The sequence below is a fragment of the Lissotriton vulgaris genome, chromosome 4_1 (genome assembly GCF_964263255.1).
Source record: "Lissotriton vulgaris chromosome 4_1, aLisVul1.2, whole genome shotgun sequence".
NCBI lineage: Eukaryota > Metazoa > Chordata > Amphibia > Caudata > Salamandridae > Lissotriton > Lissotriton vulgaris.
In genome coordinates this window covers 1,398,742,959-1,398,760,157 of record NC_141691.1, presented here as the reverse complement: position 1 = coordinate 1,398,760,157, position 17,199 = coordinate 1,398,742,959, and the positions used below count along the sequence as shown (strand labels likewise).

Here is a 17,199-nt window from a genome sequence, read left to right as displayed (position 1 = left end):
AATGAGTGTTTGGATCTGCAGTGCTTAATTTGTAAAAAAAAACATGAGTGCCAGGGCTCCCGCCAGGAGGCCACTGCAGCTTGCACCACGCATTGCCTCAGCTATGCTGCCAATGACAGTAACAACAAAACTACTGACACCCACACTCCTACAAGTGTGACAATTCGGACTATTTCAGGACCCCAAAGCTATAAGAATGGCTTGGGTGACAGGTAATAGTCATTTTGAATGTATATTAAATGAATAATTAATTATTGTTGTCGTCATCGCTAAATTAGCCAGACAGCGCCAGCTTGTGGCAGACTGTCACAAGTGCCGGTGTTGGCAATTAAGTGCTGGTGCCGAGTACCAGAAAGCACAGGCTCAAATTAAGCACTGAGGCTCTGGCAACCACAACGTACATTCTATAGCCCCACATTCCAGATATTAAAACCAGCGACAGAACAGCGACTTTCAAATCGTGACTCTGAATAATACACTGTGACATTTGCACAAAGACAGACTGTTGCCTCATCCCTCCCATGCTATATGAATGACTAGCAAAGCAGAACAGAAGCACTTATCGCCTGATTTCTTAGAGGGGGTACCCTACCTGTTGGAAGGAACAGCAAGTGGACAGGGACACAAGCTGCATGTGCCTTGTAGAGCATCTCCGGTAAAACCTTCTTTACAGCGTTCACAGTGGTCGCCAGCAGTGTTATGTTGACAATTCTGAAAAGCAAAAGAGGCAAAACAATTAGACATACTCTCTCAACTCGGCCAACACCACGGTCGCGTGACTCGTTTAGGCCCATTGGAGAGAGAGAAATCAGAGCAGTGAAATGCCACAACCTGATGGACACTTTGGTTGAACGTGTAGTGATTGGAGAATTTAATGTTGACGTTCTGTCTTTATTCATTTTTTTCTTTTTGTTTTTTTTGCACAGTAGAAGACAACACAAACATGAGCAACCTGCTATCGAGAGCCCGGATCTCCCAGGTAAATTATAACGACTGAGCAATAGAATGACAGTTAGGAGAGGATTAGCTACGGTCCAAGGGGATGATATTTAAGCCCATGGAGTTACCTATGAAACATGGCCACCGTTCCCGCCAGCTAGGCATTGGCAGTCTCTCCATGGCCTCCAGCATTATTGGAAAGGCCTCTGAAAAATAATCTTAGTTTTCAATGCGCTAGAGTAGAAGATAGAGCTATCTCTGTGAAGGGCCTTGGGCTTTTGAACTCGATGCTCTGAGAACTAAGAACTTCCCAGGATCAACTGTTCTTTCGAGAGAGCCTAAAGGCCTGGATTTTGTCCTACTCCATCTGTCTAATCATTGGCCAGTAACTACCAAGTAACTCTGACACGGGTTTATGCCATATGAACAACAACAGATGGTAATACTTTCATGAAAGGTCCAACACACATTGGGCAAAATTGGAGAGGAAGCAGAATCTGCAATTGCTGGAGGTTCAGAAATGGGAAGGTTCTATTGGTTGTTCTATTCATCTACTGTTATGCTTTGCTACTATGCCTCGATTGACCTTGTTGTATCTGTGCCTTTGACATCTGGACAGAGCTCTGCAGTGTTTGACAAGGCTTGTGCTGTACAAAACAACACACACACATACATACATGCAGACGTCCTTTACAATAATAGCACAGTTCATGTGCATCTGATTTACCCACACATTCCCATTGGTGGAAAATAGATCTAGTGGTAAAGCCCTCTCTGTATTGATGATCAGCGGGGGCTGTTGTGGATTGGCAAAGAGTCAACACACTTAACGAGCCTTAATCGGCCATAATTGAACAATGTATACACTACAGATTAATTGACCTACATCAGAGGCCAGAGGGTATATATTAACCAGGAATTTCAATAATGTGTACTATGGAAGTGGTGCGCTCTTCTTTGACAAAACAGAATAATATGTATATGTCATTATCTTGATGTTAATTAGTTAATAAAGGGAAACATCTTTTACCAGGCACTATTTACCAAGCATGCATTTACCATGCAAATGCCTTTATCTCACAAGGTAAGTATAGTTATGCTAAGCATGTATACATGTATGTGTGTGTGTGTGTGTGTAGGGTTTAGGGGTGGGTAAGGGTATAGAGTGGTAGGGGTATTTTTAGGGTTTACGGGTTGGTGGGGTGTTGGATGGTATGGGTATCTGTAGTATTTAAAGGTGGGTAGGAGGTAAGTGTGGTAAGTCTATTTTTAGGGTTGAGGGGTGGGTAAGGGTATAGGGTGGTAAGGGTATTTTTAGGGTTAAATGGTTGGGGGTATTGGGTGGTATGGGTATAGGTAGTGTTTAGAGGTGGGTAGGGGCATAGGGTGGTAAGGCTACTTTTAGGGTTTAAGGATGGGTAGGAGTATAGGGTGGTAACGAAAATAATAATTTAAATGGTATATATATATGTATATGTATATATATATGTATATGTATATATATATATATATATATATATATATATATATATATATATATATATATATATATATATATATATATATATATATATATGTGTGTATTATATTTATATATATGCACACCCACACACACACACACACACACACACACACACACACATTGTAAAGTCATACATTTGTTAATAAATACCCATTGATGTGAGAAAATGTTGATATATCGGTATAGTAATTATCGTTCAATTTAAGGCTGATTGAGGCAGCTTGGTTGCGTTTTCTTGTACCTGCCCCGGCCCCAATGCTTCTTCCAGGGCTATTCACGTCCAATGTGCACTTAGAGGATCTGAATCGGGCCATCAATGGACAACTCTTGGCTGATTCTGTGGACATGGAACTCTCATATTTTCCTCCTGCTGATAGTGTGGTATTGTTGACCAACAGTAGGAAACTGTTTCCATTGCCCTCTCATGAGTGGCCATAGTGTTTGACAATACCCAGCCATAAACGTGCGCTTCCATTACAGAACCCCTATGGTCATTGCTTCCTTTGAGCCAAAAATTTGATTTGTTTCATGTCGAGATCATAAGCGGCGAGTGATGATAACCAATGCGTGATCACAGCTTACGGTAGACTAGAGCACGTTGGCTAGACAGCAGAGAAAGCACGGGTTGACTGCCTATGCGTCTGAACACAGCATTTTAATATCAATCTTACTCCTTGGTCTTGTTGCGACAAGTCCTGTCCCATTCATGATCCACATTCTGAGATACGCCCTGAAATATGCTGACTTGAGCTACTAAAGCACTGCCTTTCAGCGCTCCAATCTGTCTCAACACACACGTTATGTAGATTACACAGGAACATAAAGCATGTTGCTACAGTAAGCAGATGTGCCTAACTGCAGGGCAGGAAAGCTAAAGATTTTGCATCAGAAGCTAAATGAAAATAATTTGCTGTTGAACAAACGGGCATATCTCAGAGCCCTTCAGTTGTTGCCTCTTACTCCAGGGAGCCTGCAGCTCAGATAGGATACTGGCAACATTATAAAATCCACAGAACTTCCAGGACCTCGAGTAGAGCTACATGGTTTATCATGGGTGTTTTTGCTACCCGAGGGGTTTACTTTGTGTATATTATATGCAGTGCTTAATTTGTCAACAACAACAAAAAATGTGCTGGGACTCAAAGTTTTTCTCAGCTGCTCGCCACCTGAGGTACTGAGTACCAAGGTTTCCCACGATTGATTTAACTTGTGCCTTTTTATTTCACTCCCTTCACCTTTTGTCTCTTTATCTCACTCTTGCTGGTTCTTTTTCATCCATGCTTTCTGCCTTTGTCACGGATTTCTTATCATTTTCTTTCTCCTTTTTTCCTTTGTGACATTTCACTCTCTTGCTCTGGGTCAAAGTCTGATGATGAAAAATAAGCTCCTCTCTCCAGAAATAAGCACAAATAAGCCCATATTGTTGTGGGTAGAGAGATGTACAGTCGCACAGTGCAGACAAAAGCATCTGTTTTGATGCAGAACTGATCTTGGATGCAGATGGACAAAGAAAAATGAGTAAACCCGTATAGATTTTCTGTCCCAATTCACATATTATTTGAGCATCTCAGTGTAAGTTAAAGTTTTTTTTATATAGCTCGAACCAAACCCGAAGGTATTGGACCAGTTACATTAAACAAGTCCACAATAATTATTATTTTTTAGGCATGGGAGATTAAGCAATTTGCCCAGAATTACAGAATGTTGAGCCGATGCCGAGACTCGAGCCTTGTTCCCCAGTTCTAAAGTCGGTATCACCAACCATAACGCCACATCCCGACTTCTTTCTATTTATACAAGTGCTCACACTGGTGGGTTGTGGGGGTTCCAGAGAGGGGTACAGGTGCAAAAGAATTTAAAAAAATGGTGAGCACTCACTAATTTGCAAGTTTGTAGACATTAGTAAATCCTTTGCAGATAACTTCCCAGTCAATGTCATTAGTGCCTCAGCTTTCATGAAGGTACGGGGAGGGAAGACCCTAACATTAGTGATGGTGTTGTGAAAAGAGGTTCTCCAAGGGGGAAAGGTTTCCTCCATAGAGGGGAAAATATTGAATAGTGCAAACGTACTCATGATTTTCCTTTATGCATACAGCAATGTAGATTTACTACATTTCTCTATACATGCCCCTTATGCATGTGAGTATTTTGGGACTCTTCACCAGTCGCATGCTCTCATGTGTACTCCTGGAGTTCTTTTTAATTTCAGGAAATTAGGAAATGTACGCAGATAGTCATACCCATGCAAATTTTAGATTATCCAGTGAGGAGATCTGTGAGTCCAGCCCTTGGAGATTTTGTCAAAATTTCCAAGAGGGGAAGGAGTTCCAAGGGTGATGAGTACCAACACAAAAACAGTGCCCGCTCACACCCACATATTCTGATTTAAAAAACAGCCTTAGGGCGTGAAAATACTGGGACAAAATCCAGATATTGCATTCATCAAAACACTTGCGCCCATGTTAAGCAGATATTTGAAGGTCAGACCTAGGTTTTAGGGGCCTAAGAAGGACCAAAATGAAGTCTCCAGAGGAAAGCAGAAACCAGTTCCTAAACAACCATTAAGGCAAGGTTGAAGGTCGAAATATCAAGGCCAACCGTGTCAGATGTAGGATACTTACTACCACTATGATCAAAGCAAGCATATAAAGGTAAATGTTCATTTACATTGCACAACCCCACATTTACTTATCTTGGCAGCTTGAGCATAAAGTGATAGTCAATATAATTGCAGCACAATGTTAAAAACTAGATAGTGTGGTAGGGCACAAAGGCACTAGTGAGTTTCACAACACACAGACAAATTAGTGGGGGAGAAACCTAATTATGCTTTACAGTGCAAGAAAGGGAAATACAAAGTTAATTTAAAAAGGATAGGATGGCTGGAATTCAGCTAAGTGTCTGAGGCTGAGGATAGGAGTTTCAGACAACTTCCTACAGTACACCTATGTCATTGGCATGCGGGTGTAGGGTGACATGATGTTCAGTCAGTAGTATTCTAAGGGGCTCAGCCTGCAGTTTAAACAGCAATAGTGCCATGATGGAGGGAATACATGGCAAGGAGTAAGGGTGATTTTGAGGTGTCCTTTTGATTGTATTCCTACTAATTGCTAAGTAAGGATCAGAACCTGTTATGGACTTATACACTGATGCGCACGTGGGTTGCGATTATGTCCCATTAGACTTGATAATCAACTGTGTCATTTGTGAATTTGTGTGGGTTCATGTGTTGATCTTTAGAAGGTAGGGAGCTTGGATGAATTTCATGGATTAGAGAGGGCGCCAGTGAATTGGAATAAGTAGATGGTGTCCATGTAAAGGGAAGGGCAGAATAGAAAGTTCTATGCAGGGGCTCACAGCAGGCTTCCACTGTGTGATAAATGGATTATTTTAAATACTGAAGCTTCTCACTATCATTTTCTTTGTAGTTACATCAGTGACTAAATTTACCTGCAGGTTACAATGTAACAGCATCTCCCTTCAAGATGACGTGTTATATGTAATCTTATAAAGCACACTATCATGTCAAATAGGTCTTTCGGAGCTGGGAATATACTGGTCTTGTACTTCGATAGACAGAATTGTAGTAATCGGGCTGTGATCCTATCAAGGCTGACATGCTGTTCTGTTGCTATTCAGGAGGGGCATCTTGGAAATGTGGTGGATGCAGTGCATTTGAAAAGAACAAGAAGCAACAGAAAGGGCCTAGGATGTCATTTGACGATCCGAGTCAATTTTAATCCTGAGGTTGTAAACCACTTCAAAAGGTGCAGGGCAATTTTCCACGGTACAAGATCATAGGGAAGCATTCCAGAAATACAGGTGCTATTACCAGCGTTATCCCTCTCTTACCTGGGTTAATTTTAAACCAGTTTACTCATTTAGATCTTCATTACTGCCATGGAGTCACTGGTACAGAGGATTCATCAATAGACCTTGAGTTGAGGTGGAACAGAAATTGCAAGTGACCTTCGGCATTAGTCAATATCTAACTCATTTCATGAGCAAGTGGCATGTGATCACGGAGTGTGGTGGAATGCGCCACTGAAGATGTTAGAACTGTATGATACTTTTCATTCTCAGCTTTGAACATTATATATTCTGTTCAGAATGTGGCTCACTTTTCTCCCTTAATTTTTTTTCCACCGTGAACACCCAGCGCTTGCAGACATACTGGCTTGAAAACTGGGCCAACGAGTTCTATAAGACAGGACTCATTGTACTTAGCCAGTTATGAGTAGGATTTAACCCAAACATGGCTGTGACCTGTTTTTATTATGTAGAAAAGAAGGATAACCTATTTTTCATTCAATAGCAATTAAATATTTGCTTTGAACCTGTGGCACCATATATCTTCACCTCTGCACTGGCTTTGGAAATACACTTCACTCTCCTCTGACCCTATGGGTCCTGCCAGAAGAGTCCCACTTCAAGTGGTCTTCTTCCAGGCTGCACCCTTCCATAAGGTGGTCTGTTTGTATGCTTCATAGTTTGAGGCTTAGGGATAATCCCCCTTCCAGAGGAGCGATCGATGGAACATGGGCGCGCCTCGCTGAAGAATGTAATGAACATACCTGGAATAGTTTCCTCAAAGGATTTATTGAGTTCCCAAATCCAAATATAAACATGAAGTAGGCAAACATTTTTAGAAAGCTTTTTCAGGGCTCATGAACAAACAAACAATTCTTTCAAAATCATGTCCGTACTTACAATGCATGTTCCAGAGCCATCCTGGCATCGCATGGAATGTCCATTGCAGTTGCAGGGAACACACTGTCCAAGAAATAAACCCTTCTGGTCACGGTAATATCCAGGAGCGCATTCCTGTTTGGTACAAGAAGCAAAGCATTCCCAAATTATGATATCATGAGATAAAATGCCTCAAGTTGTGCATGTTCTTCATATTTATCAGACAGAAAATGCATAGCACCTGTTTTTGAGTTCTTTGCTCAAACACAAATAAACTACCTGGTTGAAAAACATAATATAAAGCAGCCTAATAGCCATGCCCATTCTAACCCCCCTTGTTGGATGTCATTGATAGATCCAGTCTGTGCATCCATTTTCATCACCCTTGGCGGATGCCATTGGTAGATCCAGTCTGTGCGCCCATTCTCACCCCTCTTGACGGATGTCATTGGTAGATCCAGTCTGTGCATCCATTCTCCCCCCCCCCCCCCCCCCCTTTGGTGGATGTAATTTGTAGATCCAGTCTGTGCGTCCAGACTGCAAATGCAATAGCTTGCATGGAGGCTAACAAGATATATTCTAGTGGAAGCAACGTAAACGAAGTACATAGTAGTATAGCCTTGTAATGTTGACATAAGAATTCATTTTACTTGAAAGCTCCAGTGAGACTTGTTAAAACAGAAAAGTAGTTTTTTATGTATTACCTTTTACTTATTCTATATTTTTGTGCATCTACATCTGGATTCTATATATGGCACCTACTCTCCCAGAGGGAGAGGAGGGTGGACCTCTGCGGTGTTTTGAGAGTGATTTCCACTAATAGTACAAGCGCCCCACTTAAATATTGAGACATCTGATTTCAAATAGAGGCCTCTTAACAAACTGTTTAGGGAAGATATAATGGAGGGGACATTTTATCCTCACTTAGTTGAAAAAAAGCACCCCCTTTGTTAAGTTAAGGAATACCATCAGCCACAGGGTGAATGAAATAAGGAGCCAGGCCACTTAATTTAAATAAAGCGTATAGACCGACACGGGAATCTCCGTTTTGGCACTGGAGAGCTGTAATTTCTTTGAAAAAATAAGCTGCACAATTACCACTGATTCATGGACAGCATTGTTTTTACATGAATCAGCTTTAAATTAACACTGATTCATCGAAATCACTTTTTAAGAATACAAATTTACTCCCCTGTACTGTCATAGTTTTGTCAATGAATAAGAAACTCCTTATTGGATATATTATTTACACTCGCCGCTGATTACTAGCACTGCGCCGTCACATGGAGCACCTATATTTTCTTTAATTGTGTATTATAGAAAAGAACATTGAATAATTCATTGCATAGCACAATCTCCTTGTCACTTGTGGGTGCATTCAGGGATAGATGACATGATTAACTCTGTATCCCTCCTTGTTCCTTCTTTCAAATAGAGAGGTTTTTATTTATTTATTTATTTATCAAACAACAGCACATTACAATGCACACAGGGCCTTTCACCTACATCCCATCCCGGGCCGGCGGTAGGCCAGGTCTTCTTATCAATGAGACAGTAGTGTTTACAACGGGGATACCAAGAAGAAGCTCCCATATTGGCACAGTCCAGTGTACAGGCCGGTCGGTGAAGGTCCCAATATGGAATACCATCGGTAATGTAACGTGCATTATGCATATTTAGACATATCTGTAAGATTTTATGTTTTCTCCCAACAAGCTCCCCTAACCCCAAACCCCACCCCACCCGTAACCGGTCCCTATTCTGCGTGTTCCCTGTGGTGTGAGATGTAATCTGTTGGAGTGGCATGTAGTGTGGTGTTGTGCATTTCCTGTTGTGTGCTCAGGCGCATGTATGATCCTGTAAAGCTGGGAATGGCTGAACGTCTACATAGCTTGGTGGCGCTGTCTATCTAGTGGGGCGGCCGCTAGATTCAGGGGGGATCTAAATACGCTGCGCCCTCCTGTCCCTCACCCCCTCCCGAGGCCGAGTCATCCTCGTCCATCCTGGAATCAAGATAGGTGCGATAGAGCTCCCAGAAGTTTTTGGGGCGACTGCGGGGAGGGAGCAATTCGCTATATGCCTCCGCCTGCGTGTTACAGTACAGCATGTCGCTGGCCCACCGCTTTAGAGTCGGGAGCGGACCCTTCATCCAACATGAGGCCACGACCCGTTTGGCAAGTAGCATGCCCATGCTGACCAGTTTACGCACTTTCAAATAGAGAGGTTCTTGTATTATTAATCCGATAGACCATTGTACATGCATACTGGATCTGTTAGTAGCTTGAAGCTAGCTAGAACTAATCTGCTGGCTAGAATCCTTTTCAGGTCTCGGCTGTAGACTTAGCTGTCTGTTGGCCATATCTGTTGTTTCTAATATACATACACTGGGCCTTGGGTCAGGACCTTGCTTATGATTGGATGGCTTCGTTGTTTGTCTCATTTCCCTGCTAATTATTCGATGGCTCTCCTTCTTATACTTGTGTTTGTCCCACCCAGGAGCACTTCGGTCTTACACTGATCTAAATGGATGAGTTGTATTCATCCACAGCATACCTGAGAGGACTCTTTTTTTGTTTGTAACAAGCTCTTTTTTTGGGAGTACATGTGCTTCCTTTCTTTTTTCTCTGATTCCTGGTTCCCTCTAACACCCATCCCGGGAAATGCTCTCTTTTACTTCCCCCTCCGTCGCTTCCACTCCTAGTGTTTATGTGTCACTTGTGGTTTCATCTCTCCTCTCCTCCACTACCGCATGCTACCGGCTCCACTCTACATCCTTCTTCCCATCTGTGATAATTTATTTGATATTTTTGACATTGACCGTCGGCTAGAAAGTGCTGCTGGGCCACTTCTCTCTTTTTTGAGCTTTATGCAAGTTTGTTTTATTTCCCAGTCTAACATGGCCATCTTGACAGATGTGCATGCATTCAACGGCAGAACAGCTGCAAAAACAACAGTTGATGGACAGAATGCAGAAAAATGTCATACATTCACCTCAGTACAGAGATTTAGGCCTAAATCCATCGTTTTTTTGCACTCAACACCACCCCAGTTCAGACATGGCCATATGCAAATCAGCCTTGACCCTGTGCCTCACGGGAACAGTCCAGCCCGAGGCACAGGGTCACGGCTGATTTGCATATGGCCATGTCTGAACTGGGGTGGTGTTGAGTGCAAAAAAACGATGGATTTAGGCCCAGATCTCTGTACTGGGGTGAATATATGACATTGTTCTGCATTCTGTCCATCAACTATTGTTTTAGCATTCAACGCCAGAACAAGCATTGGCAAAGCATTTAGCTTGACATTTTAAAACTGAGACCTACTGGCTTTGCCAATGCTTGTCATAAGTGCTAGCCATTATAAATAAAATGTAATACTTTTAGGGGTACCAGGCCTCGTTGCCTATTAAATGCTACATCAAAAAGTCGTTACACAGTATTTGAAGACTTCCAGAATAGAGTGTCTATGGAAAACCCTCAGCCAGTCGTTATAAAGTAATGCCTGGTAGATGTTTTGTGTACCAGACCCCTAAATCAAACTGTGTGATGAATCACAAGTCCATGCTATGGGCCTACAGTAAAAGTCTAGCTGCAAATTTCCTAGGAGGCATTTGCCAAATCGTTTAATGGACTGACCACAGAACTGAAACATGAAGCAGTAGTCCCAGTTGACTGTTTACAACTATATTTCAAACTCTGTCATTTGGTGCCATTGTCTTTATAGCCAACAATAATTACTCTGTGGTGCGCACATGGCCGGTTGTAGAATTTGCGAGACCCTGGGCCAAAAGGGAATGTGCGAGGCCCCTCTAATTTAAATAAGTGACCCCTTGAAAGGAGGCGATTCAGAGACACTGCAAGAGGCCCACTGTCCAGCATTTTAGCCACCCACAGTTTTACCTTTCAACCCAAAAGCAATTCTCACACCCTCAGCCCGATATGTGTGAGAATTGCTTGTGGGCTAAAAGTTAAAACGGTGGGGGCGGTAATATGCTGGACAATGGGCATCCTGCATTGTCTCTGAATGGGTCTCTTTGTAATTGGGACAAGAGGAAGCCTCTCCCTCCACTAGGCCTCCAGACAGCATCCCTGAGAGGCCCAGGGTGGTGGGGCCCTCCTCTGGACCCTAATTGCAAGGAGACACCTTTCTTCAAAATAGATTGCTAGGCAAACAACAGGACACACCACCAGTGCGGGCCCCCTGCTGGTAGGCTGGATGCGAGGCCCTGGGCAGCTGCCCACACTGCCATTGCCTAGCGCCAGCCCTGGGTGCGCAGGTACAAAAAGTCATCTCAGCCGATACAGTACGAGGGTGCAAAACTAGGACACTGACTTCGTGAGACACCAACGACTGCTCAGAGTACCTTCAACACCAAAGTAAGGATTGCTTGAGAAAAGTATTTTCCACAAGACAGATTCAATAGGTTGATGGCATCTCCCAGCAACACCAACATCCTGTACACGCTAACTCAGTGCCATCCAAGACTAGCTCAGACTAGAGCTTTGACCTGATAGGGACACATATTCCTACTGGGACAAATTCATAATCAACTTTACACTGGTTTAGAATTTCATTGGCATGTACAAAAAGCTTTTTTTGTGTTTAAATCATCCTATCTTTGTAGTCATGTTTAGTGGGTTTTCTTGTTGTTAGGAACTTTTATTTTGCTACTTAAATATGTTCTTGGTTTTTAGCAAATCAAGCCATATTTTTTTTAATGTACTTTTCTAGAACCATGAGTGTTAGCTTCATTTCTATGCTTAAAGTTGGATTTCAGTCAAGCTTCTGAAGAGGAGTTATCATACAAAAACCTTCTGTTGAGTATTACAGGTAAGCCTTAATGTAACCCTGAATGGACTATGAAACATTAGCAGAGGCCAGTACCGTATACACTGTATAACACCACAGAGAGACTATGTATTACTAGGGCCAACTTGTAGTTCTAGAAATTAATTAATTGATTTATTTAATTGCAGGTTTTTAACCCGCTAGAATCGACTCCCGAAGGAGTATCTCTGCGCAATAGACAGCTGGGGAACCCGTCCTGGCTTTCCCTGTGAGATGGTCCCTAATGGGTATCTCCAAGGTGAAACCAGGCATCCCCGGCATATGTGGGATGTCGTTGTGGAGATGAGGCAAGCTAATGCCCAGAGTTGCCGAGTGTGATCCCTGGTTAGAGTAGGCACCGAGTTGAGAATTATCGAGTCCGCTGACCCTGGTCCACGACCCTGCCGCATCGGGAATTGAACTCTGGTCCCGGGCCGTCCTCTGCTCCCGGGTCTGCTGCCTCTAACCAGTGAGCCACACCACTCCACTATCAGTGAGCCACACCACTCCACTAATGTCCCTCACTCCCATTTTGTAAGGCAGAGGGATTATTTCATTGATATCTAATTGGCGGTCATGTTGATGCATATGTTAATCCCTCAGTCAGAAGTAGAACTCCGGCAGTATCACAAAGCAGGAAAATATTTAAAATCAGGGCAGCAAAGAACCAGCTGCCACTTTAGGTACTGCTTTCTATGACCGTAGTGCCTCAAAACTGGCATCATGAAAATGGTTCAATATTTTACATCTAATCCTCACCTAACCGAAAGAAGAGCTCTAATCGCTATTTGTGGTCGTAATGTTTCGGACATTTGCGAAACTTCAGGAAAACATGTAAAATAGTTATACATATATAGGTTTATGATGTGATGGAACTTAAGCACAGTTAATCCAATTTCACTCTTACATCACTACATTGTATTTGATCAAACTGCTTCCATGATTTCTGATCAGTCCGTACTTCTCTGTTGAGATAAATTTGTTTGATTTATGTTTTTCTGTCTATTTACTTCACACCCCACCACTCATAAATGATAATATTTACCGCCAGTCTCCTCCCTGGCTTCAACAGCGTTTGTGGCCATGAACAACCCTACTTTAGAAATTAAAGCAAGGATATTTGAGTGTCGTGACACACGCTGTTGTGTGAAATAACAGAGAGGTGAGACGAGCCGGATTAAGGCTACCTTTTCCGTTGTGGGAGCATTATCCCTACACCAGAATCCTGACTTCTACAATGCGCTACACTATGTGACCTGGGGCAATAGCATTTATTTCCTTGCAATTTATGAGTCATTTAAAACTAGAAAATTCCTTTAAAAAAACAATTTGATTTAGACTAACTTTTACCCAGTTCCTGGGCAAAATGCTTATGTTTGTTCTTTTGTTGTATCTGTATCAGTTTGTAAAAATTTAGTAAAATGCATTTGAGAGTACGTTCTTCAATTAGATGTATATTTTAATGAAAATGTATTGATACGTAACCATTTTTTCTGCATCAGCTTATGCTCTTTCCTCAATCTAAAACTAATTCTTATTTTGCAATTTTACTTTCTGAGAACAAAGCTGCACTACTTATACCTTTCCTCCCTTTTTCATGACAAAATATTTTTAATTAATTTGCACCTGGCCTGGCACACTTTAAAGGTAGAATAAACACAGAACAGGAGTAAACACATTAATCCAGTTGAGACCGGGTAGTAATTGCAACAACAATACAGTGTCTCAACAGGAATATCATGTAGAAAGACAATTTAGGATAAGGGTAAATCACACAGCACAAGGGAAAAGAACAAGGGGGACCAAATGATAATTCAAGGTTGTTATTTACATGTAGATGCACAGAAATACAACTATATTGCAGTAACCATAACAACCAGATGTGTACTGGCAATGTGTAAGTGAGTGAACGGCACAGTGACACGTGATTATAAAACAACGTGAGGCCGCACAAGGTGAAAGGTAATCAGTGAAGGTCAAGATAAGATATTTACAAATATACACAAAAATTAGTTATTTGAAAGTGACCAATAGAATGCCACAAATGGCGTTGCAGGGTCGACGGCGTTTCATTCTCTATAACTTGAGGTCATCATCAGGACAATGGTTACACGATTGGGATCACTGCTCTGTCACGTAAGTAGGTTCTACGTCTGCAATCGAAGTGGCAGCGTCTTAGGAGATAATCAATCCCAACCATTAATCGGAGGCAGGCGATATAACGTCTATGAATGACGAAGAGCTGGGCAAGGCGTCGCGCTCATACTCGTGCAAGAATTGCACAGCAATCAAGATTCCTCAGGGCGGGGTTTGGGCAAGGAGTCCCATTCGACGGAACGGGAGATGGGCAAGGAGTTACGCTGGTGCTTGTGCAAAACTTGCAATGCAATCAAGTTTCCACGGGGCGAGAACGCCAGGGCAATTCCGGCTAAAAAACTCCTGGAGGCAGCAATCAATGCCGGGTGAATTATAACCGCCTAAGGGGAACAGATGGCCCGGTTCGAGTCGGGCAGTCACTCTGACGAAGGAAGCGTCTCAAATGAGCAAGGCAACTGGAATTAGGCAGTTCTTCAGCCACTATGTTTTCCACCTTATTAAGGTATTGCTGTATTTGCTTCATAATCCACAATCTGCTGCTTTACTTGTATATTTCACAAAACACATTGGGGCTCATTACGATAGTGGTCGGATTTTTTCCGGCCACCACCGTAGTGGAGATTTGGTCCGACCGCCATGCATGCGGGGGTCCCGCCCATGGTATTATGATGTGACCGCTGCACGCATGGCGGTGAGTGGGTCCGTCTGCCATGCTTCCAGCGGTCCCGCCTGTTGTATTATGATGGGTCACCTGCAGCGGTCGGATTCCGCAGCTTTAGCATTGTGGCGGGCGGTGCTGGCCCCAGCCCCGCTGCGAAGCGAAAATGAGCATGTTGTGCATTTCACTGCACTACGTGGCAGGAATTGCAATGTGCCTGCCACTTGGTGCAGTGAAATGTAATGGGGTACCATGGGCACCCCCCAGTGCACCCACACCCACCCCAACACGAGGGGGGCTTGCAACGGCCCCCCAACACAATCCCCGCCAGCCTTTCCATAACGGAGAGACCGCCGCTGAAAAGATGGCTTCCGCAAGCATCCTAATCCGAATGGCAGAAAAAGCTAGGCACGGGCACCATTTTAGCAGTCCAGCTCCGCCCGCCAGGCCAGCGGGCGGATGGCTACAGGTGGAAAAGCGGCAGACGGATTTTTACACCGCCGCGGTCACCACCGTCATTATTATCTGACTGGTGGTTTTCAAGGTTGCGATCGCGTTGTGGACACCACCGCCGGCCCGGCGGTGGCGATCCACCCACCATCGTAATAAGCCCCATTGTTTTAAGCTCAAATAGATCAAAAGTTACTACTGAAATAATAGAATTACAATGAGGCTCCACAATGATAGACAATTTGCAAGGTTTACCTTATGAACTTTCAGTTACAGTCAAGTGTTTACCTGGTACCAATGAGGTGAAACTTCTCCCAAACTGGCATAAAAAGGTGTTAAAAAGACAAGAAATAACGAAATAATATTGTCACAGATTGTGCTGCATTATGCTGCATAATTTGTCTTTTTTGCCTCCTAATTTTATTTACTCTGCTGCATAATTTGGCCTTCCATAGAGGCATAATTCCAGTGACAATGAATATGAAAAACAACGTACACCATAGCGCAAGTAAAGATATTGCAAATCAGCACAGTGTGTGCCTTTTAGCTTCCTTACTCTAGGACACAAGGCCACAGGTACTTGTTTGCATATATTGCAAGTATGGCATTTATTAAGCCACAAAAAGCACAGAGTTTATAAACTAAAAGAACCAGGAATTATGTCATACTTATGAATTATATTTCAAATTCACATGAAATAAGCCATCCTTGTGAATAATGGATTGCAACAAATCTGAAGTGTAGAAAATCTCTCTTTATGACAGATGTCCTGCTCACCAGTCTTTTAGTTTCTAAGCATGACAATAATGTCTATTGACCCAATATGGCTTCTTCTGGGTTCTCGTGACTTCCACAAACCACTCGCCGTCGTCCTTTTTGAACACTTTTATGTCATCAAACCCGTTGGATGGTACACAGATATCTGCTGCGCATCCTTTATTTTAAATTACAAAACAACTGAGCTATCATATGTGAAACGTCTGTTCCAATTTGTACACTTGTTTAAGTTGACCATTCCTGGTTTTACTTGGGCAAGAGGTTTCGCCCATGAGGAGACACCGTGCACTGTGCTGAACGGGATTTCTAACAGGCCCTAGGAATGTAAGACCTCCAAGTTATGTGAACTGATTCAATATTAGCGAAGTGAGGAATGAATCTGTCAGCAGCATCCGAAGACAAGGCAAACATTGCACTGCAGAAATCCCCTAAAGAGAAAATAGATGCGGCTGAAGCACTGGCATGCTTCGTACAGGGATGTACCATAATCAGTGAGATTCAGGGATGTGAATCTCAAATTTCCCAACTAAAAAAGCAGTGGGCCACAGGGGGAATGAGTGAAGTGACCAAGGTTTGGGATGGACTGTTCCCATGAGGAGTAGAGTCTATAATGATTTGCATTAAATGGGGTTATGGGGCTGATTTAGAGCTTGTTCGACAGGACTTTGTTGCTATGGTGTCAGACTACCCTGTCTGCCAAACTTAACCACATTGCTGCTGTGGTTATTTTTCTCCTGTGCTGGATCTTCCCATTTCCCATTGTTCATGACGAGCTGGGCTCGTCATCAGTGTTTGAGGAGGCTACACCATGACGAGCCCAGCTCGTCATCAGCCTCGAAGGGGTTAATTGAAGCCTGCCAATTCTGAGATAGGAGAACCACAGGTTTTACTCAGATGCAGTAAAATGTCCTCTGTCGGTGAAAAACTTCCTCCAACGGCCCGACAGAGTAGGTGCATCAGAGGTAAGGACTGCCTGCCCTATTTAGAGTGCATAATCAGATGTTTTTCTTACTGTCAGTCACCCCAGGCATATCCTGGCAGTAAGATACACTAAAAAACTAAAACTAACTCCCATACCATGGGAGAAAACTTCCATGGAGTGTGGGTCATTTTTTTTATTTTACAAAAACAAACTCCTCTGTTGGGAAAATTTTAACTGCCGGCCGTCATATTTGATGGAGCCATCCATCAAACTTTTCCTATATTGACAGAAACCCCCATGATGGTGGTTTCTGCCAAT

General features: G+C 42.9%; 1 protein-coding gene across 1 annotated transcript in view; it reads right to left on the bottom strand.

Moving 5' to 3' along the window:
• Positions 1-17,199, bottom strand: part of LAMA3 (laminin subunit alpha 3) — a 1,118,674-nt gene that overhangs the window by 136,583 nt on the left and 964,892 nt on the right. The window contains exons 43-44 of the mRNA XM_086917979.1: positions 7,172-7,285; positions 593-711 (exon numbers count right to left, since the gene is read on the bottom strand). Coding sequence (XP_086774105.1) covers positions 593-711; positions 7,172-7,285 — 233 coding nt within the window. The remainder of the gene's footprint in view (positions 1-592; positions 712-7,171; positions 7,286-17,199) is intronic.